This window comes from Danio aesculapii, chromosome 17 (assembly GCF_903798145.1).
Source record: "Danio aesculapii chromosome 17, fDanAes4.1, whole genome shotgun sequence".
In the NCBI taxonomy this organism is placed as follows: Eukaryota; Metazoa; Chordata; class Actinopteri; order Cypriniformes; family Danionidae; genus Danio; species Danio aesculapii.
This window is the reverse complement of record NC_079451.1, coordinates 28,665,750-28,688,630: the sequence shown is the minus strand read 5'-3', so window position 1 is coordinate 28,688,630 and position 22,881 is coordinate 28,665,750. Positions and strand designations below refer to the sequence as shown.

Sequence of the window (22,881 nt, the reverse complement as noted above, 5' to 3'; positions counted from 1 at the left end):
AAAATATCTTCCACAGGAGGAGAGGGTTTACATTACCTCTGCTCCTAGTCAGCTCAGTATGCTTGCTCACACACACGCGGGCGGGTTAAAGATCTCTGAAAGATGTCTCTGTTGGCCAATAGGAGCGAGCAAAGGAAACAAAAGCGTTAAGAACTGTCATGAATATGTAAATATATACGGCTCGGCAGCCAATGGGAGGCGCGTGGGGGCGTTTCTCGGAGACTCAGCACAGATGTTTGACTGAATGTGGGATTGGGGAGGAAAATGATGGAGTCTTGATACGCTGAGTTTGTGTGTGGACAAGAAATCAGCAAAGGAATTTTCTCCTCTCGACCGGGAGAACCACCGCTGCTGCTTGCCTTCAAACTCCTCAGTGCGGTCGTCGCCGGTATACGTCGGAGTGCCCTAAGGATTTCGGTTAAGCTGGCGCTCTTTGCCCTGGGATAGCCTGTCTGGCTAAGGTTAGCCTAGTCTGCTAACGGAGCTCTATGGGGATATCCATCCGGAGCGGCTCTTTAGCTCGCTAGCGGCTGAATGCAGCCACGCGCCTCCCGCCGCACCGGGCGCATTCAGCCGCTACTGCTGCTTCATTATTGACCGGGTGAGTGCAGGAATGCGGCCGAGATGGAAAGGAAAATATCACGATAAGTGTCTCTGTGATTGCACGGGGCTCGTTATTGATTAGTGGGATGAATTCTTAAACTGTATTGCTAATATGGCGTTTGTTAAAACACTGCGACTTTAAAAGATGATCTTTAACCAGTAACCTGAGAACAAATACCTTGATGTGGCTGATGAAGAGGTCAGTTTGACAGCACTGACAGTGTAGCAGTTGTGGATGAGGAGGAGAGTTGTCTAAATAAGCCTTCAGCAGCAGTCTTGCATTGTTAAAACTGAATGCTTGAACAGCAACAGTTGTGAGCATAATTAAAATAATAATTTAAAGATGTCCATGACTAATTTTAGCTCCTATTGAATCGAAAATGAATAATATTGCTTGATTTCAGTTTTATTTATAGTAGTTTGACTGCATCAAACAAACAAACAAGCAAACAAACAAACAAAAACCTGAGATAAGCTAATTGTAGCCTGATTGACATTTAGGGAGTAACGCGAATAAAAGTGGAGTTGTACTGAATATTGCCACAACTGTGATTTTACTTTTTGTCAGTGTAAATAAAGGGAATAGCAGAATAATATTTAGTTGCCATCTTCTGCATCGACAATATAACAGCCTAAGGTGTTTTTTATTTTGTTTCAATGTTGTTAAAACTCTATCAAACTAAAGTATGTGTCACTCTTTGGCTAGAACAGAGCATTACTGTGCAAATATTAGCTAGTCTGATTGGTGTTATGCAGTCAGACAACTTTATCCATCAGCCTTGGTTTTGAAAACATTTTTCTTATTAATCAAGTATGAAAATAACCCTGCCTGGTCTTCACTGTATAAATTAAATACAGTTGGAAAGCTGGAAACATTATTGTTTATTGTGCAGTTTTTGTTATTTAAAACTCCTTTGGAATTTACATGGTAATACTGTAGACATTTAAAATGGACAGATGACAAACTTTTTATGATTAAACCTTAATAATTAATCCACAATTCACCAGTCATCTATGATCCTCCTTGACATCACATCCTATGATGTGACTATTGATAATACAGGCGTTATGATGTAGAGATAATATATGTTGTACATGGGTGAGTAACAACAACAAATTGATTTCTGATGTTTCAGAAATGTTACCATGTCTTCAAAATAATTGCAACTGGTCCAGCAGATCTAATCCGCCTGCAGATCTAATTCTGCTGGTGTTATGAAATTTGGTTGCACAGCTAAACAAGCTGGCCAAATCTCTCAGATGTCTCCCAATATCATCACTTTCCATTGCCTTTCACAGATACCTGATAAGGATTTTACTGTTGGTGCGATGAATCATTGCTTAAATGTAGGATTGGCAAAGATTGGTGTTTTGAGTGCAGAAAAGTGAAATTAAATCTCGACTGTTGAATTAATGGATATACTTTGGTGTAACAAGCTTTATCGTTCAGATCTAACCGGCTCCCTCTTTGTCTCTGTAGGTTTATTGACACATGGAAATGAGGAATATTGGATTACCATGCACTGCTTGCGTTTATTTTGAGGGATTTGCTGTACGGAATGAGCTCTGTGAATGTTGTCAGTCACTCCGGCAGATTTAATAAGTCATGCCATCATGCTGATCTGAGATCATCCATGCTAATGTTTTGATGGCAAAGGATCTAGGTGTTTTTTTTTCCTTTTCTCTACCTGATTTTAAAACCCCTTAAACATCAATGAACACTCACAAGGCGATTTCGAAAGGATACTTTTGAGAACTTTTCCAAGGAAAGGATTTGTGAGGAGGTGGCATCAGCGAATACGACAGTGTTTTAAACAAACTGTCAGCTCTTTAAAAAGGAAAAACCATGGCTTCGGTGTGGAAAAGACTGCAGCGTGTTGGGAAACATGCTTCCAAATTCCAGTTCGTTGCCTCTTACCAGGAACTCATGGTGGAATGCACAAAGAAATGGTGAGTTGTCACTGCTTGCATGTCTTGCGCGTGCCGCTACTCATTTCCAGCCTAGATTGTGTGTGTGTGTGTGAGCACTGGCTTCTGGAATGCTGAGTTGGCCTGTGACGTATCTAACAGCGATGATTTATCTGTTCCCTCAGGCGTTTCTGTGTGTAGGGAGAGACAATTTACAGCTATACTTTTACACATCTTTTTGTTTATTTTCTCTAATCTCTGACTGTTTAGGAATTAATCGGCATGATGAGTTGTGCAGACAAGGTGTTAGTCAAATGGGATCAGATGAGACCGTAAACATGTTATTTAGCCTATTAAGTTTTAGAAATGTTCTTGCATGGTATTATGGAGGATATTTACATTTTATTTATTTTCTCTATTACATTTTTTTTCCTCCTAGAGTATTATAGTACTGTACTTGTTTTATATTTTTAGGTGTAGCTTTTATGATTTTATTCTGTTTATTATTTGTGTCTAATTGTTTTTTTTTTAAGTCTATTTATTATGTTAATACAATATAGGTTAACTCATTTTATTTGAATATTTTTTATTATTTGATATATATGCTCTTTATGCTATTTTTAATACTTTACTAATGTGTTATACTAATTTTAGTGTCATTTTAAATAATTTATATTTATTTAGGTTTTTTAAGCTATTTTATGTACATCCTAACACTATGTTGTGTCCCCCAGTTTGAAAACCCTTCTTCTAGACAGCAGCATAAAATGTGATGTAGGTAAGGAGGTGCTTTCACATATGGCTGGGTGATATTGCAAAAAATTATCATGATATCATGTTCCTTATCATTCGGTATCGATAATTCTTGAAAAAAAATGTAACAATCCATTTAGGTATATTAGGCATTTTAACCACTTTATTTAAATTTACCAACATTACTAAGGAAAATAGTTTTAATGATTAAAAAACTAAAATATTTAAACAAAATATCTTATAATATAAGATAAAATATATCATATAATATATTATATCATCTTATAATATAATATAAAATATCTTATAATCTGTTTAGAATAAGTGTTAAAGAGACATGTAAAAGCTATAAAGTGTGTGCAATAGTAAAGTGTAAATGCTGAACTAACAAAGCAAACTTTAAGGTGTGAATAATAATGATACAGTAAGCCTCAAACTCCGTAAACTCCCTGTAAAGGAACCAGCCATCATTATTCAAGTACATACTGCAACATTACAAATTTTGGGTTGATTGACTACATTACCCCCTATGCTAAAAAAGTCTTTTAGATGGGGGGGCTAGTGACTGGGATGCATAAGAAAAGAAACCAAAAAGCCACGCTCGCGACAACTTTAAATTCTTTTTTTATTTACAATCTCTTCACTGCTGCTAATCACAACACTCATTTCGGACTTCCAGAGCCGGTGTATGTACGCTGATAGAAATCTATGTTTAGAATTCTAAAATGCATGGAAATGCGTGGCGCTGCGCGGCGCGTCACAGAGCGGTGCATGCTGTGTGGGACCCCCTTGAGGCAATCTACTATTCGTACTGAAATATGTATATTCCATACGAAGTATGAAGCAGATTGGTTAGTTTGACTTGCATGAATCACAATGCACTTTCGGAAAAGTTCAGATGTTTTTATCTGTGTGCCTGGAATGCGCACGTGCCACGTGTACACCGCTTGCACAACATGTGCATGCTGCTCCCATATGAGCGTCGCGCAAGTCACGTACCTCCATTGGAAATGACAAACTGACACCCTAAGCTTATTGGCAGTCCTTCGAAGGCATGTGCTCAGCAGCCACATTTTAATAAAACTGTAACACTTCTTACCGAAACATCATACCAAATACCTTTTTTAATCGATATCGACAATGGCGTTCGGTCAATAAATATCGATACTGATTTTATCACCCAGCCCTTTACATAATTTATTTAGCATTTAGATCTTTTAATATTTGAGGGAAATACTGTTTATCTTCTATAGATACATTTAAAAGTCAGCAAGAAATGAAAGTTCAACCAATATCTATTTTCTAAATGCATGTTGTTAATCCTATTGTAAGCAAATGATTTGTGTCCTATATTTATTTTCTTTCATTCCTGTTTAAAAAATATTAAGTAAAATAAAAAAGCAAGTGAAATCATAACCTGAACTCTGGTGAACATTTGACCTACACTTTTTTCACTATTTCACTTGTATTTACATCATAACACAGATGAAAATAACTCTACAGTTTTAAACTTTTGAGTTGAGTTCTACTTTATTGTAATTTGGAAATTTGGCTTCGACTTAAAAATGAAATAAAATATTGTCTTGACCTAGATTATTTGGTTATATTCTTGCTTCATGTTTTCCCGGTAGAATGCTGCTCAGAGGTTAAGGTCAGGTTGTGGATTGTTCTGTATTAGAGGTCAAGCATGGAGCAATTCTGCTAAATTTCTCAGGTTTTCTTTGAGAATGTTGCCTCTGGACTGTTGGCGGTTTCCAGCATTTCCCAGTTTAGTTCATGCAGTTTTGGCAGTTGGCAACACATTCAGTTTCTCCACAAGGGAATCATAACTCATATTTACTCAACTCAAGTCTGAAGAGTTCAGGTGCAGCAGCATTGTTTCTGGGCCCTGGAGGCTTTAGTCTAATTGAGTGTTTTACTCTCGGGTTTGACGAAAACACACCCCTGAGGTGTTTCAGATGTGAATGTGTCAGATAAAGGTATGGTAGAAATGCTCTAATGTGGATTGCTAAGGGCACTGACTGAGAACAAAATGTCTTTCTTTAGAAAACAGTATTTCTTAATCAAGTTTTAAGAACAAAAAACTTTCCCTCTGCCCCCTGTATGTGTGTTTTGGTGTCAAATACTGCTGTTAGCATGGTGATGTGTGGACCAATGCAGAGTCTGTGCTGATAAAAGAGCATTATTCGCTTTCTGACAAGAAGCTCACAGGTGGTTGTTTGTGCCTCTGCTGTTCGCGTGTGTATGATGGGTATATGATCTCTGTGCTGTGTGGTTTGTCTGTCCCTTATGCTATTGTTCTGATGCAAAGTTTCTCACATTTGACTCGAAGTGGAGAGCTCTCCAGGCTTGAGTAAAAACTCAATTTCCACACTTTTTATGTAGAAAAAACCCACAAGTATTTGTTCTGGAATGCAGTGGTGAAGAAAATGTGTGCGCGGGAGGAATGAATGGATGTGTGATTCAACAATTGAATGAATAAAGAGATCATTTTTATTTTAAACTTTAAATTTCTGCTTCTAGCATGGATAATGTTGCTTGCAGAGTATATAACATTATGAAAAAACAATGTGACAATGCAGTAGATTCTCAGAAAACAAAATTCTCTTGAGCACATTGGATTTATCTTGAGCTAAAATGTAAGATTTGTGCACAAAACTATTACTGTTGACATAATATCTTTCAATCATTGATATCTGATGTCCATCTGGTGGTGACAAGCCAAGCTCAAGAGCTCCGACGGACACATACTGCAGGAGCAGCGTCCAGTCAGGCATCAACCAACACCTTGGGCAGGGCTCCAGAACATGCTGCTAGGATACGGGACACGCCACGGCCTGCTTAGGTATCCCCGCCTGTTGATTCAGTGCCTTCTAGAATGTTGGCCTTTGCAGTTCTCTTGTCCCCTGGCAACATCAAATGTTTATTAGTTGAAGCTCTGTTGTGTAATCCTGACGATTCCCACGCCTCTATAGAGCGACACCGTGGTGTTTTATTACTGTGGAGAATTGCTGCAGTAATGCGTAAAATGGTGTTGACTATTTTAAAGGGATAGTTCACCCAAAAATTAAAACTTCTACATGTTCCTAACCTGTGTAAAGAACTTTTGAACTGTTGAATGCAAAAGAAGAGATGTTTTTTTTTTTTTTATTAATAATTTTTTTTTTATTCTATCGGTTGTAAAGTCTAATTTGACTGAAGCCGTTTTGTGATGATATATTTGTAAGACATTGATGTGTACAGTGTTTGGCAGTAGTGTCGCTACAAGTAGTGACTACTTTCTAAATCAAATAGCTTTTCAGTAGCAAGGCTATATTTTTTTAGTCAAGTAGCGCAGTGGCATCCACACAAGCTACATCATTAAGTGAGCAATGACATTCACAGTGCTGTAAAGCTGGTGTCTAGTCCATGAAAGTAAATCCATTTGATGGCGAAAATGACGATTTTTTTTTTTTTCCTTCCTGTTTTTGTGGTCGACAAAGTTTTTGGTGCATTACTGCCACCTCTTGCTCTGGTTGGTGTGATGTCGCTAACACAAGAAATTTGCTTGATGGAAAGATGACTGAGGGATAGGAATTATTTCTGAAATAGAATTCTTTGTGACCATACCTCAAGAAGTACGTAAAGATGCAATAATGTTAATTCCGATGCTGTGTTCAAAAATACTTTTGTAATTTATAGTAAGTACTGATTGCTTGAACTACACAATAAGGAAGTACTCAAATTGATTTGCTGTGGTACTTGTGGTACTTTTTTTTTATATAAATAAAAAAAATTACATGCATATATAAAAATATAATGCGTATTCCTAAATATTCCCTTTACTATAAATTACTATAGTATTTTACACGTGTAACACCTGGTTTTATTGCATTTTTTGTTTTTGTTGTTCTAAACTATAATTTGTTTCTGTTAAACACAGCATATAATTGGCAGTAAATAAATGAACTGAACAATTATACCGCATGTGTTTCATTGACAGTTTTACTGATCATTAAGATATGATTGACTTGGATTTAAGCTTGCCCGACACTGGATGTGTAAACATCTATCCTAACAAATAATCAGAAAAGATTCTTTTTAATTACTTGTACTATTTTAATAATTTACTAATTTTACTTTTTTTCCAGACTCTATTTATTTCATTTTTTAAAGATAGCATTGTTTTCCCCTGTTTATAATTTTTTGGCCTGAGTTTTAGTGCCTAAAATAAACCATAAAGTGGTTTAATATTCAAACACACTAATCCACATTATTTTCAGTGAGCTTACTTTGATTTATTCATCCAAGTTTGCCAAATTCCTTGATATTTTGTAATTCCAGATTTGGATTTTCCACATTTTCCATGACTCTAGACTAATTCCAGATTTATGAATTGATTTCACAATTCTGTTCCTGTTTTCTATATCACAAAAGTTCTAAGACATTACTTTTGGAATGTGGTTGCTTTACAAGAAGATTTTGGTATCAAAAGAAACCCCTGCTGTCCAGTATTGCAGCTGTGAAATGTAGCTGTTTTAAATTGTTAGCCCGGGCTGACAGCTGCTTTTGCTTTCAGGCTCGGTGCCACAGGTCAGTCTGACTGGAATGAGGAAGGGAAATCCTTCAAAGTGCTACGGCGGCCAAACCTCAACTCAAACCTTTCAAATCACAGCATGCTTCATGTGGGATTTCACTTATCTTTAAGCCCAGCATTATGCATATCAGGACTGCCAAGAATCTCATCTTTATTGGTGAATTATATTTGACCCAGGGGCATGTTGACTTAGAGCCTGTAATGAACTTGCAGTTATGGTATGTATACAGTACAAAACAGACACCATGAGCTACAGCACTCTCCATAGTTTAAATTTTAGTCTTTAAAATGCTTTAAAAGATAGATAATCCCCAAACCCGAGATAACTACACTTTTTTTACATTGCTGTTATTTTTTTTTGGAGAGGTGGAGAATAGGAGGACATTATGCAAGAGAAAGAGAGGGAATGTGGCTTGTAGTGTGAAATACTTTTACATCCTGACAGCTGAGTAGGCATGGGATGAGAACCAGTTTCAAGGTTTACCTTGGTTTGGAAAAGTCACGGTTTTAAAACCGCAGTTTTTTCTGTTAAACCGTTAGGTATTTGTATGATTGTTGTTAAAGTTCATTTTATTTATTTATTCAGGGCAAGGACCATCAACACCAAAAGCTACTGATCAGCAAACAAATCGCTTATCACCTACATGTATGTCAAGCATGCTATGGACCTGAACAATGCAGTATTTTGTTCAATTGGAATATTTATTTATTTATTTATTTATTTATTTATTTATTTATTTATTTATTTATTTATTTTACCCAAACATTTAAAAAGAACTTATTTTAGAGTAGTAGTCACTGTGGTAGTGGATTTTTTTACTTTCTGATGTGGTGTGATGTGACTCCATTGGTTCTCCTGTCCTAATGGCGCCAGGTTCATCAGCCCAGTTTAGCACAGCTGTGATTCAGGGTGCTAAATTGGGCTTTGATTATATGTTACTTATCAGAGTGAATAAAAAAAAAAACCAACGCAGGACATCTGTTCTGTGTCATGTGCTTCTGGGAAAAGAAGTTTAGCTAAATGGAGCGCACACTGAGTATACATGCTGTCAGTAGTGGTAGATTTGTCTTTTCCGGGTTTGTTGTGCTTGTTCGTCCTTTTTTTTTTTGTTCATTTTAAGAAAGTATAATTTCTCCTCTATTTCTTGGCAAGGACTGTTTGATGGCTCTGGTAACTCATGTTTTGTCCTTGCAACATCACCTCTATTCTCACAATGGGCTTCATTTGTTAAACACAGGCAGAATAATTTTTTTGTATAAATCGTTTATAAAGTTGTTCTGCCAAAACTTTTCAGATTCATGAAAGTGTTTGTATTTTCCAAATGTTAGTTGTTATGAAAGAAAGAGGTATTCCTGCCAGATGTAAATGCTGTGCAACTCCTGTGTTCTTTTTGGCATACCGATTAATGAGTTTTTATGCACTGGATTAATAATATTTTATTACTAATTTATGAAGTTGTTTTTTTTTTTGTAGCTGAGGATTAATAACTTCAAATTTGGGTAAACCATATCGCACTTGACACGGTTGCTTTTGTTTTCATGTCGTCCAAGCCTACAGTAGTTGCTGGTCAGTCACTGGATGTTTATATTCAGAAAGTATCTTCAAAATGCCATGTTAATATGCTACTGCTGTGCATTCCAAATCATAGTAACCAAAGCATCTCAGCTGGAAAGTGCTGTGTTAACAATGCATTGTCATGTTCTTTAGAGCACGCTTGTGTTTAACTATCAAATCTGATGCTCATGAAGCATTTTGTGAATCCTGAGGAGAGTTTATAATTTAATAGCACCATCAAAATTCAGTGATCATCAAACAATAATCATGCAATTTTTACTATTCAGACAGTATTCATCTGCTTTGTTTTTGTGCTTTTATTAGTTACGTTTTTGTTATATTGTTTCTTTTCATATTTTGTGTATTTCTGCCTTTGTTGTATAAGCTACTTAATGCCTTAAACTGACTTAAGAATGAAAAAGAATCAATTAATCAATCAGTTTGAGCTTTGATACTTTACAAACATTTTACATTCACTAATACCTAAATTATATTTAGCACAAAATGTGAAACCTGAAAAATGTAGTCCGTATTTAATGTTGTAGTGTCAATTTTTGAGATCATTGCATAACAAATTTGTTGTAAATCTTATTGATTTTTAATACATAAACAATTGAAATCTATTTATTTATATATTGAATCTTTTATGAGACCTAGAACCCTGAAATTGGTCTGAAAAATGGCAATTTAATGCTCACATTGCTGTCTGCCACAATCCATCACTCTCTAGTCCACAATGCACACAGACGCCTCACTCCCTGTCACTCTGAATTAAGTCACTCGGTGTGAATGAAACAGACCCTCATTTGTCATTTCTTATGTGAATGGGTGCTCATACTTGGCAGTTTCTCTCAGTTGTTTTTTTTTTTTTTTTATAATTTTTGTTTTATTTTTATGAAAACGTTCTGATCAACACTCAAAAAAAATTGTAAAAATTAAAAAAACTACTTATTTAAAATGAGCTGAATCAACACAATTCTTGAGGTTTTTTGGACAACTTAATTGTTTTATGTTCAATCCATTTAAATTTGTAAAAACAATTTAAGTTAACTTAATCGATTCGTGTTGGGACGACATTAAGGAATTGTTTGAAACCCAGCATTTTACAGTGAAGTTAATTAAGAGCCCTTGTGCCTTAATGCTGATAGAAAATAAGTAATAAGTCATTTCACTATAGCTTAGTTTCAGTCTTTCTTTTAATGCACCTTTTGAGATATTGGCATAAAAATACTTAAAGGAAATACCAAGATGGACTTAAATTACATTTATATGAAATAAATGCACAGCTGAGTAGGATAAACTTTTTATCCAATAAGAAAAAATTTGCTTTAACTGCGATAGAAACGCATTAACTGAATAAATGTCATGTGCATCAAACAGTAATGTGATTTTGTTTTAACAGATCATGTCATGATGAAAATGTAAGCAATGGGACAGTATTAATGGACAAACCAGCAGACCAACCATATTGTAAAACATCTGAAATGTTATTTTGGGCATTGTAAAACCCCTTAGCCAATGTCTGTCTTCAAAATAATTTAGTATTATTACCTCCCAGCACGCGTTCATTGCCTTTCGTCCTCTGAGGCGCAAGTACTTTATTATATAAGGAAAAATGGCCACAGTGGCTTCTCCTAGCGCAGCAAATAAAAATGTAGTTTTTATAGTTGGGCGCCAGTTTATCAGGAAGTGATTATTTAGTTATTTTGGATGGTTTATTTGAAAATGTTTAATGTGATATTCCACTATTTAGTCTATATTGCATCTTTGGATGAAAACATAGCTACTTAACGTAGGTACTTAACATTTTAACATGTGCTTTGATTGTAAATGTAAAAGATCTTTTGATGCATGATATATTATTATTCTGATGTAGTTAACAAGGCCTAATTGCGTTGATCCAGAATGTTCATTCAATCATTTGATTAGCACATCTCTGTAAGTTTTCCATCAGTCCCTTGGCCTTTGCTTTATGTGTGAGGAAATGACTGATGTTGTGTAGGAGGCTGTGAAGATGCTGATCAGTGTGTGTCTGTGTGTGTATAAGTGTGTGATTACTCATGCTGCCGACTGAAGGTTTAATAAGGTCATGTAAGAGATCAGGGAGTCAGAGGGGAGTCATGATGTATAGCTTAGCTTTCATTGATCAATGAACCTCACAGACGGCAGATCTGTATTTCTCTTTCACTCTGTGCATTTGGGTTTGGATTCACGTCATCTGAATGCAGTCAGGCTGTAGGCTTCATGGCTTTATGTATGTTTGAGTAAGTGGAGGCTGAGCTCTTTCATGTGCCTCGTGACACTGGGTGTGTGTGTGTTATGTTTGTGCACCATCTCAAATTAAAGACTTTTCTTGCTAGCGAGACCAGATAAGAGGAGATTTTTCAGCAGCTTGAAATGACTTGGAGGAAATCATTAGTATTGTAGACTTCAGTGATTGTGGACAGTTTGCAGTATATGCAGGATCATGTTCTACATTTTTGTGCTGTTTTATTTATAGTTTTTCATTGTTTCTTGAAATTACAAAACTGTAATCATTTCTTTTTAAACAACTAAATCTAGGCCTGAATGTAGGCATGAATCAACTAAAATAGGCATGTCTGTGTTGTGTTAATGTGGGGATTCAGATGTGCTTTTGGTGCTAACCAAACAAGAAAAAAAGTTGAACCTGGCTTGCTTTTGCACTTACAATTTTTATAACGAATCAAAAGATAGAAAACCAAAAAAGTAATCTGACATCATTGTTTTGGATGTTTAGTAATTTCTGCAAAATATGCCTTGTCTAGGGCTGTCATGATATCTATTTTTGCTGGGCGATGTATTGCACCCAAATTAATTGCAATTAAACGATATTATTGCCACTTTATAACTTATGTCACTAATAAAAAAAGTATACATTTTTATAACATAGTGTAATAATTCAGGTACACTGTTTCAAAGAACATTTTATTTTAGGAATATTTAGACATTTGACAATATCTTAAAACAAATAAGTAATAATAAATAGTAGATGTAAACAAAAAAGTGTAAGTCAAGAGTAAACTTTTAAAGCATCTCAGGTGCAATTTTTTTAATAATCAGGCAGATTCTTTAGTTAATTCTTTAGTTAACGGCTGCATCTCTTTAGTTAAATAATGTCTGTGTGTGCTATTTCAATTTGTCTTGTTTATATTTACACTGCCAGGTAATTACATCCCTTACAGTTAACTGTCTGGAAGACCCCTCTCCAGTACCAACTGCCATTGTTGTTCCCATGTTAAAAAAAGGGATAGCGTGGTTATGTTTTAGGTGTGATTTAAAGTTAGTTGTGTTGCCTTTTTTCATTGCTACTGCTCTGAAACAAATACAACATATTAGCTCGTTCACATTAACGGGCTTCGTTTTCATCTGGCTTAAAGCCAGTATGTTCCCATATCGGAGCTGAATACTGTAACTTTGAAACCAAGTCCATCGCGACTTACTTATCCTAACTGACTGTAGTTCCTCAACATGAATCGGTGAGTCAGCGCGTCTTGCCTTCTCCACTATCCGTTCTCTTTCGCACTCTGTCTGTGTGTGCGCGTGCAGCATGCGTGGAGATGCTGCATAAGCCCCGCCTTCCACAGGAAGCAGAATGCAGCGCGTTTGACAAAAAACTTAGCTTGTCATATTATGTGGCCTAATCATCATCATCATCAAATGGATGGTTTATCACGCCTCCTAAATTAACCGCCCTCATTTTCATATATCGCACAATAAGTCAATATATCGACTATCGCAACAGAGCTAATCATGTCAAAGGTCGATATACTTCATTTGTTAATATAATTAAAAGTAATTTTTTCTAGTTATTTTTATAAATTAGGAGATAAATTAGGAGATTACTCATGGAAACTTTAAAGTACCTTCGAAGTTTAGACCACAGCCCTCAGTTAAGTGTGGTTTTTGGCTCTTCATAAGAAAAAGTTTGGGCACCACTTATCTATAATGTAATGGACAGAATAGCTTTTGTTCACACTTATCTACATGAGCTTCACTAACAGAGTCGAGTCACACCAGAGTTTGTTTCAATCTAACCAAACTTGTAAAGTGTGAAAAAAAAAAAAACCCTGTGATGTTTAGAGTGTGTTAAAAGTTTGATGACTTGTTCAGTGATGTTGAAAAATAAATGCCTTAAAGTAATGGAGCATGTAATGTTGTGTCAGCAGAGTTATTAATAAAGGTGTTTTGAAATGTGAGGATGTGAGGATTTTAAAAAATGTTCATTGGTGTAGGCACATTTCTCTTTTATTGGCAGGAGTCTTTTCTCTGTTTCTCACTCCACTCTTGCTCATTGAATGATTGCAGCACTGATTGCAGTTTTTCATAATGGCTTCAATAAAAAGAGGTTTTGTTGCTGACTTGTAAAGTTAAGGGGATATTTCCATTACAATATTGTAGGGAGAGATGTGTCTCTGTGTGAAAGATCAGAAACTCTGTCATGAGGGACTTCAGGCAAACACATTGCTGCTTTAAGATGAAATTACACATTTTTAAATGTTGAGTGTTATTAAATCTGAGGAAAATTTCTTCTGAAGCTGTTTGAAGGGGCTTGATGGCACAGATGGAAATCTGTTCAAGTGGTCGGTGTAGCCTTAAAATTTTAAAGGCAACAGATGGCAGAATATTCTTATATATCTTTCAGGCTAAACTCATTTGTTTTAAATAAAATTTTAAAAGCTGATACCTTTATCATTTATGCTGAGTCTTTATGACAGAGCAGCTCACCATTCCTAATTCCAACACAATCTCATGGCAATTTGTTACTTTTTGATTTAGTGGCTAAATCTCATTGGTACAATTTGCTTATCCCCCAATGATGGTTGGGTTTAGGGGCAGGGTTGGGTGCCACGCCTCCTTTTTAAAATCATATGACTAATTTTTGTACGACTGAAAATTAGCCACTAAATTAGCCTCGTGGGATCAATGAAATCTTGATATCATATAATAAACCATGCTGCATCCCCCATTATCAGTGGCATTTTGTTTAATAATGAGGTCAAAAAATTTTTTAAGATTGCATATTTATGAATCAGTCACCAATAAGTCCAATAAGATTTCAAAAACTGATTTCAAAATAATTTGTACTCAATGCCAGTGTTTATATTTAATGATCACCTAAAATATTTTCTTTCAAAATGTAATGACATCCTACTATAAATAACTCTGTTTCTTTTAAGCAGACGGCTTTTCTTTACCTGTGAACCACAAATATTTCAAGTCTGATATGTTTTGTCTTTCTCGCTCACTGTATTCTACTAAATAATTTAAAAACAGGCCTGCACAGATAGCCGAATCAATAAGCTTCTCGTCTGAATCTCTCTCTCTCTCAGTGGTATTGTGTGGCAGAACTGTATTGTGTGTTCCCGATCTCCTGTTTCAAGCTCTTTAGTGTGTTAATCTTCATATCAACTCTGTTCCACTTGCTGCTCTCTCTTTGTTTTTCTCTCCTTCTTCACTCAGATGTTCAGAGACGGGGGTTTTCTGATTGACAGTATCACTGTGTATTTTTGTCACACGTGTTCTTCCCTTTTTATTGATGGTGCTGTTTATAGCCTGGTGATGGTTGCGGAAGGCTTTTCCCTCATCTGTATTATTATTATTTTTTGTCCATCCGCTTCGAGTCAGGATGTGGTTCAGTCCGTCCACTCCTCCTCTCGTGGCGTCTCATCCCTTCCTTTCCCTCCCTTTCCCTGTCTAGGGAGTAACAGAGTTTGTAAGGTCACAGATTGGCAGAGCATCTCTTCTTAAATGGCTTTTTATAGATGGGATGCATAAATATCTGATTTTGTTTTCACAAACACGCATACCCATATGAATTATTTGTTAAAAGCATATCTAACCCTTACCCTTTTTGGCCCAAAGTCAAACTGTACTGTAGTTGAGAAATTAATTTGTGAACTGCAGACCGTTCAGTGTGTCACTGTACACCCCAGTTTTTTGTACCAGTTTCAAAAGGTAACTTATGTAACATTAGAAAAATTGCAAATGCACTGGAAAAAAAGGTTATTTGGATTTACAATGTTTTTAATGCAAGTGGTTGCAAACAATTTATATGAGCTGAATTTAAACAAATTAAGTTGAACATTAGAGCAATTCCTGCGTTATGTATGTGACATTTGCAGTAAAAACTCAAAACATAAATTTACATAGAAAGTTTGTTTTGACATTATATTGAAACATCTGTTTATATTTTCCAGAACACCTAACCACAGAGTTATAAAATCAGAAAGGCATCAATCTGTAAACATGTTTTGTATTTTAAATGAGGAAAATCAACATGCATTATGGATGTGACTAAAAAAGTCTGCAAGTTTAGTCTACAACATACTTTGTAGAAATTCTGTGAATGAAATCAAAAAAAAAATTATGCTAATCAACAGGATAAGAGTTGGCTCACTATAGAACAAACAATATTGATTTTATTTAATTTAATATTTTTGCATTTATAAGGAAAAAGCTTTGTTATGGATGTGACACCTCTGTGTTATGGATGTGACTGATGTGAAATTTCCACTTGTGTGACTTTAGTAAATCAAATAAAATAGTTTAAAAACATTGACAAAGACATTTTTGAGTATTTCTAAAGTACTGTAAAACACTTGGTTATACAAAAAATGTAGAAACGGTTTCGGTATTTTGGTGAAATTTATTTATTTTTTTTCATGGAAAGGTTGAAATTTGCATGGAATTGCTCATTACTAAATTGAATTTGTTTGTTTACATTCATTCATTCATTTTTCTTTGGCTTATTCCTTTTATTTATCTGGGGTCGCCACAGCGGAATGAACCGCCAACATATCCAGCATATGTATTACACAGTGGATGCCTTTCCAGCTGCAACCCAGAACTGGGAAACATCCATACACACTGATTCACACACATACACTATGGCCAATTTAGTTTATTCAATTCACCTATAGCATATGTCTTTGGACAGTGGGAGAAACCGGAGCAACTGATCCAGCCGGGACTCAAACCAGCAGTTCTCTTTAGCTTGAAGGCATAGGTCTAAGGAGAAGGGCTAGATAGACTGTGAAATGGAGATTTTCCAGGACCAACACTCAAAACCAAGGTGTATGAAAATTTCCCAGAGTACACCAGCTACAACGACAGCATGGCTGCACATGGAAGTAAGGAGATGCACAAATTAGTATTTTGTTTGTCCTTATTACAAATTTTTACAACAAACAAGCATATGTTTTAATACATTCATAACGGTGAATTAAAAAAACCTGCTAAATTTCAGTACTATAATCCCTAATAATAACTCCTGTATAGTAGTCCCACAGCATGCTTTCACATCTGACACTCGAAGACTCAAAAAAGTTTGGTGACCGGGAATGAGCCTTTTAAAGTGTCTGGTATAACATTAATGTTGTTTTTGTGTGTTTACATAGATGAATATGGCCACTGTATAAATGCACAGTAAAGTTACAAGCTTATTGCCACATCATAACGTTATGACAACATAATATCTTTGCATTGTCATTTCCTGAAGATAACTACCAGAAAATAACGCAACTGGAATAACTACAGCAGTCACCATCCTCAATCTCATATGCAGTAAGAGATTGCGATGACATATGGTAATGTGTGCAGGTGGTGTAGTGCTGTCCCATTTCTTAGGGGTGAATTTTGAAACCCTTCCCCTTCACACTCTGTTTCAAGGGCCAAGGGGTAGGGGTACAAAAATAGAATTTGGTTTGGACCTTAGTGTTGTTGAGTTAACAAAAATTCCAAATAACAGAACAGTAACTTTAACAGAACAAGTGGGCAGTCCTGTTAAACTCATCACCATGTAATGCATATAATTGTTTTGAGATTTTTTTTGGTTTGGTCCTATTTATTGCTAAGATTTTCACCACATAAAATGTCACAATTAGAGATTCAGCCTATTATTTTAACACTGTTTTATTCTTGAAACTTTTCTATAAATTATAAATCCAATAATCAAAAGCAAAGAGTTTGTAATTGTGTTCAGTTCAATGCTGTGTTTAGTTAGCTGCATCAATTGTTTCATCCTTCACTGCTACCAGCAATGAGCTTTACAAAGCACCAAACTGATATGCCCTTCTGGTACATCCTATCTGCAATTCTTGTCCTACCTTTCAAAATCTTCTGTCTAGCTTTGAGATGTAATGTTAGATTAAAAGCAGAACAACCACTATAAATCTTATTATTTTTAAAATATCGATATTGCATTTTTGAGAATTGATGCAGTTAGGCATGTGCCGGTATCACATTTTCATGCTGCGATTAATTGATTGAGCTTTTATCACGGTATACGGTATTATCACGATATTGTAATTTTACTAGAGAAACAGGTAAAAACACAAAAAAACTTCAGTTTCGTCAACTTAGTAACTTTAATAACTTTTTAATTAACTAAAAGTACTTCAAACATTTAAATACAAATAAATATAAATAAAACAATACACAATATAAAAGTAAACTTGAGCAATTATATCAAAGTGAATGTGCAAAGGGAAACCGTCTTCGATCAGCAATCGTGGAATGAACTGCCAACTATTCCAGCATGTTTTATGCAGCAGATGCCTTTCCAGCCACAACCCAATATTGGAAATCACCCATACACACTCATTCACACACACTCATACACTACAGTCAATTTAGCTTATTCAATACACTATTCACTCAGCCTATATTCAATAATAAACATAACAAAAACTGCCTGCTAATGCATGGGTAAATCTTCAAAGGGAACAGTGTTACATTATAACCTTTCACCTCATCCTGCTTGCTGTTTCACTATCTAAACATTGAAAACATAATATAAGTCAAATTTGTTTCATTTTGATATTTGATTTACCCTGTCTCTTTTGCAGAATATGAGTTTTAATAACCAATAATGGCCATTATAACAGTATAACGTACATTAAATTTAAACGATAAAGGTAAGCAATCAGTCAATGTGCAGAATCAGTGTATGTGGTTACATAAATTAATATATTAGCTTTGCACTCAGCCAAAACAGTTAACTGAGAACAAGTGATTCAAAAGACATAAGAAATGTTAGATAGAGACAACAAGATGAATTCAATATCACGTTTAACAACTATAGTGAGATGAGATCACCCAGCAGATGAACTGTCTGACATGCACTATCCTCTCACCTGGGGTTTATGCTCACCCGCTGAACTAGTGGCTGCAGCTCTGGGCAGAGAGTGTGTGGTCACGTGATTTGCGTTTTTAGCCGTGTACTAGAATGAACAGAGAACTTTTCAGAATCGCTAAATGAAACGCCGGTGTATTTCCCGCGATTTCTCTGCGCCTCCCTTGCGTTTCTTCTCTCTGACTCTCGACTATTTTGACAAATACATACAGACGACGCACGCTCACACGAGTCCAAAATAGGAGTTTGTGATTGGGCCAGCCCAATGTCAATACCGAAATGAGCCAATGGGGTGCAGAGTGTCACATGGGCCGGCCCGGTCTGTCTGTCCGGGAAAAAAAGCATCTACTTTCAGAGAGTCACAGATCACAGCAGCGTCAATCAATAAGGCAGAAAAAAACGATAGGCTGCTAAGCCTTTTATGGGCCAATCAAATCATAAGACGATGATCAGCTCGGCCCAAAAAGTACGTCGGCCCACCGGAAAAGTGCCCGGTCTGCCAGATGACAAGTACGCCCCTGCGTGTGAGGATTTTAGTGCGGTGGCAGCGGCGGCGCGCACACAAGGCTTCTACATGTGGGGATTGTTTACATCAGAGTGCGCATCAGTTCTGCGCAGCATATACGCAGTGTTTCTTCAAGCGGTTGATGGAAAATAAGCTAAGGCGCGTTCTAAGAATATAAATTCGGATCTATTATTTTTCACGGTATTTTGAAGTGCCCGCGATAACAATATCGTGCATATTCATTACCGTGATTTATCGCATTACCGAATACCGGCACAAGCCTAGATGCAGTATTACCAAACAAAATATTGCAATACTCACATGTCGATATATACTTAAACCCCAAGCAAAGATGTTATCCTCTTTCATTTTGTCTTTGGTTGACTTATCTCTGTCATATATTGGTGCAGCTATGCTTCTGGTGCCCAGTGAAACATTTTCTCTAGAGTTCGCCATGTGTGTCTATCTGTGTTCCCCCTCTACCCTGCTCCACTTCCTGCTGATAACATCTCATGCTGTGCCATGACCCACTTTGTTACTCCTTTTTGCTTTATTTATTTATGTCAAGCTTCAAATCTACAACTTTTGTTTTGCTGTAATCAGAAGTGTAAATGGCATCTTGACGTAAATTGCCTCCCAGAGACAGTTAGTGTGTTGCGTTGATGTATTTTAACGAGGTATGTGTTTTTGTCTCTTTTAAAGTGGTAAAGGCCCTAGAAATGTTCTCTCTCAAACCCTTAGCATTATTCCACTGCTATTTATGTGGCCTTTCGCCTATTAATGAATGTTTATGATCCATATTCAATAGCTAAACGGAACACATTGAGCTCCATTTTTAATTGACAGAGAAGCGGAGAACTTTAGAATTGTTTTGAAGCATTTTTGGTGTTCATATTACTTTTTAATGAGCAATGGTAAATAAGTTAATGAAGTCACCATAAAATATTTACTTTTTTTTTCTTTAATAAAGAACATAGAATTTTTTTTTACAAATTTACAAAATCAGCTTTCCCATGAATAAATTAAAAAAAATTGACACATTTTGATAAAACTGATATAACATTGTGAAAAAAATATTTCACAATGTCTTACTATGTCAACAACAAATGAAACGTGTTTTATTTTTTCCAGATACCAGCATTTTTAACTTTAATATAGGTGATGGGGTATTCCCTCAGGACATTTCGGGATTCAGACAACCTCTAGGTCTAACAAGTCCAACTAAATGCATATTTAGAGTTACCTTTAGGTCACTTTCTTTTCGTATTGGGATGTTTGTTGAGTTTTTATACAGTAATAAGTGATGAGAACTTGCCATATGTCTGATAATAATAATATCATTAATTCATCACATTTATATAGCCCTTTTCTAGACACTTAAAGAGCTTTACACATTTTTGGGGGGAATCTCCTTATCCACCACCAGTGTCCAGCATCCACCTGGATGACGCGACGACAGCCATATTGCGCCAAACCACACACCAGCTGATTGGTGGGGAGCAGACAGAGAGATGAAGCCAATTATGATACGGGGTCGGTCAGGAAGCTATGATGGACAGGGGCCAGTGGACAAATTTGGCCAGGATACCGGGGTCAAACCCCTACCTATTTTCGAAAGACATTCTGGGATTTTTACACCAAGAGTCAGGACCTTGCTTTAACATCTTATCCGAAAGACGGCACTCACTGAGCAGTAAAGAGTCCCCATCAATATGCTGGGACGTTAGGACCCACACAAACCGCAGGATAAGCAACCCCCTCTGATCTCATTAACACCACTTCTGGCTCCTAGCTTTTCCATGTGGTCTCCCATCCAGGTACTGACCGGGCACAGCCCCACTTAGCTTTAGTGAGCGACCATTTGAGAGTTGCAGAGAGCTAGCTGCCGGCAATGCCAATAATAATGTACACAGAATGCCAATAATGAACTATAAGACAATTTTATTTTAAGGATTTCATAGAGGACAGTAGTTATTAAAATCGACTTTAAAGTAGCAGCCTAAAGACTCTCTGGCCTTTTCGGGTAAGGTAAATTTTAATGTATCTAGAACTGAATAACCCCCAGCTACAAATCTGAGCTAAAACAACTGAGTGACTTTAGGGATCCGTGTGGTAAATGTCTGAGAAACAAAGTGTACTCTAGGGAGCACAGTGCAGATATAACATGCTAGAAATGAACCAGCAAATGAGTTCCAGGTGTGGTTGTTTCTGTGTCTGGCAGGATGCTGATGGGTTTGCTGCAGGAAACGCATTGAAACAATGGTGATACTGAGATGCAGTTCTGCTAAACATGTGCTGTTTGTGTTTAGAGTTCAAAGTGCTTGCAGTGATTGTGAAGTGCAGTCATTTTCTCACTGTGTTGGCATTGGTTTTAGAAATGCAGAGGACTGAGCTCTGGTTGTAGAGTTCACAATCCTTCAACACAAAGACAGTCAATCAAACTGAAACTTGTTTTTTAGTCAGCATTTGGCATTTTGGTGTACAGTATGCAGCAGATAGTCAGTGAATGGACTGGATGTACTGTCTAGTTTATTATTGTGGACTTTCAGCTCTGAAACCCTTCCAGTTACTCCTGCTGACTGTCAGAGGAACAGTGAGTTTGCAGAATAAAGAGAAATGGACATTTTCTTCAACAGTCGACATGTTGTGAGAACGTTTTCTCCTGCTGTTTTAAATCAGATCCTGTAACACTGGCCACTTGGGAGGTGTGTGTGCACTGTGTATGTATTTTTGAGACATGAGGACACAAACTTGTATAAGGACATAGATATGATATTGGTATTACAAGGAGAATGTGACTTATGAGGCCTTTGTTCTTATTTTTCAAAAGGCTCATACAGAATCGTACAGAAATTATCTTTTTTCCCCCCCAGAAATCAATAATGCACAGTGCACACAGTTTCCTGTGAGGTTTAGGTATAGAGTTGTGGTAGGGTGATTTAAAAAATACAGTTCAAAACAATGGAAACCTATGAATTGTCCCCATCATTAACAAAAAAGCTTGTCTGTGTCGTGGACATCTAGAATTGCTTATATTGGTGTTGTTTTGTCAAAGGATTTGTTTGTGATTTTATTACATTTCTTTCAATTAAATTAACTATTGTAGCATAAAGATGTAACAGTATATACTTTATTCTAATTTGATTACATTGTAAATAATATTTTAATAAGTATATGTTCATTTTTGTTTTGGCTTAATCCCTTTATTCATCAGGGGTCGCCACATCAGAATGAACCGCCAACTTATCCAGCAAATGTTTTACACAGCGGATGCCCTTCCATTCCCAACTCTGGGAAACACACATACACTCTTGCATTCACACTCATACACTACGGCCAATTTAGCTTATTCAATTCCCCTTTAAGCTCATGTCTTTGGACTGTGGGGGAAACTGGAGAACATGCAAACTCCACACACAAATGCCAACTGACCTGTTTTAATAAACAATCTCTTATTCACAATAAATATTTTGTGATTTCAAGGGGGCTCGTTTACCTATTTGAATGTGATGTTCTCTTTCATCCGTTTCGATGTTGAGAAGGTAAATAATATATATAAATAATTCTGTGAAATAACATAAAAATAAAAAAGTACTACAGGTTTTATGGTTTATTTGTATCAGTTTATATGGCAAATGGTTGAAAATTGTTCAAATTGTTTGTTTATATATCAAAACTAGATATTAATATTTAAGGACAAATTTTATGGTGGCTTAAGAAAGCCTGTTTGAAGTAGGTTATTTAGAAAAGAATCAAGTTGGCTAAAAGAATGTTTAAGATTCCTGCAGTCAACAATGTAACCACTTTAAAGACTGAAGCAAGCCAGT

The 22,881-nt window shown here is 36.2% G+C and overlaps 1 protein-coding gene across 6 annotated transcripts in view; it reads left to right on the top strand.

The window, feature by feature from the left end:
• Positions 1–247: 247 nt before the first annotated feature.
• ehbp1 (EH domain binding protein 1) overlaps positions 248–22,881 on the top strand; it is a 209,516-nt gene continuing 186,882 nt past the window's right edge. For all 6 annotated transcript variants that reach the window (XM_056477550.1, XM_056477549.1, XM_056477555.1 and 3 more), the window contains exons 1-2: positions 248–601; positions 2,084–2,553. In XM_056477550.1, the coding sequence (XP_056333525.1) occupies positions 2,450–2,553 (104 nt within the window). In that variant the 5' untranslated portion in view covers positions 248–601; positions 2,084–2,449. The remainder of the gene's footprint in view (positions 602–2,083; positions 2,554–22,881) is intronic.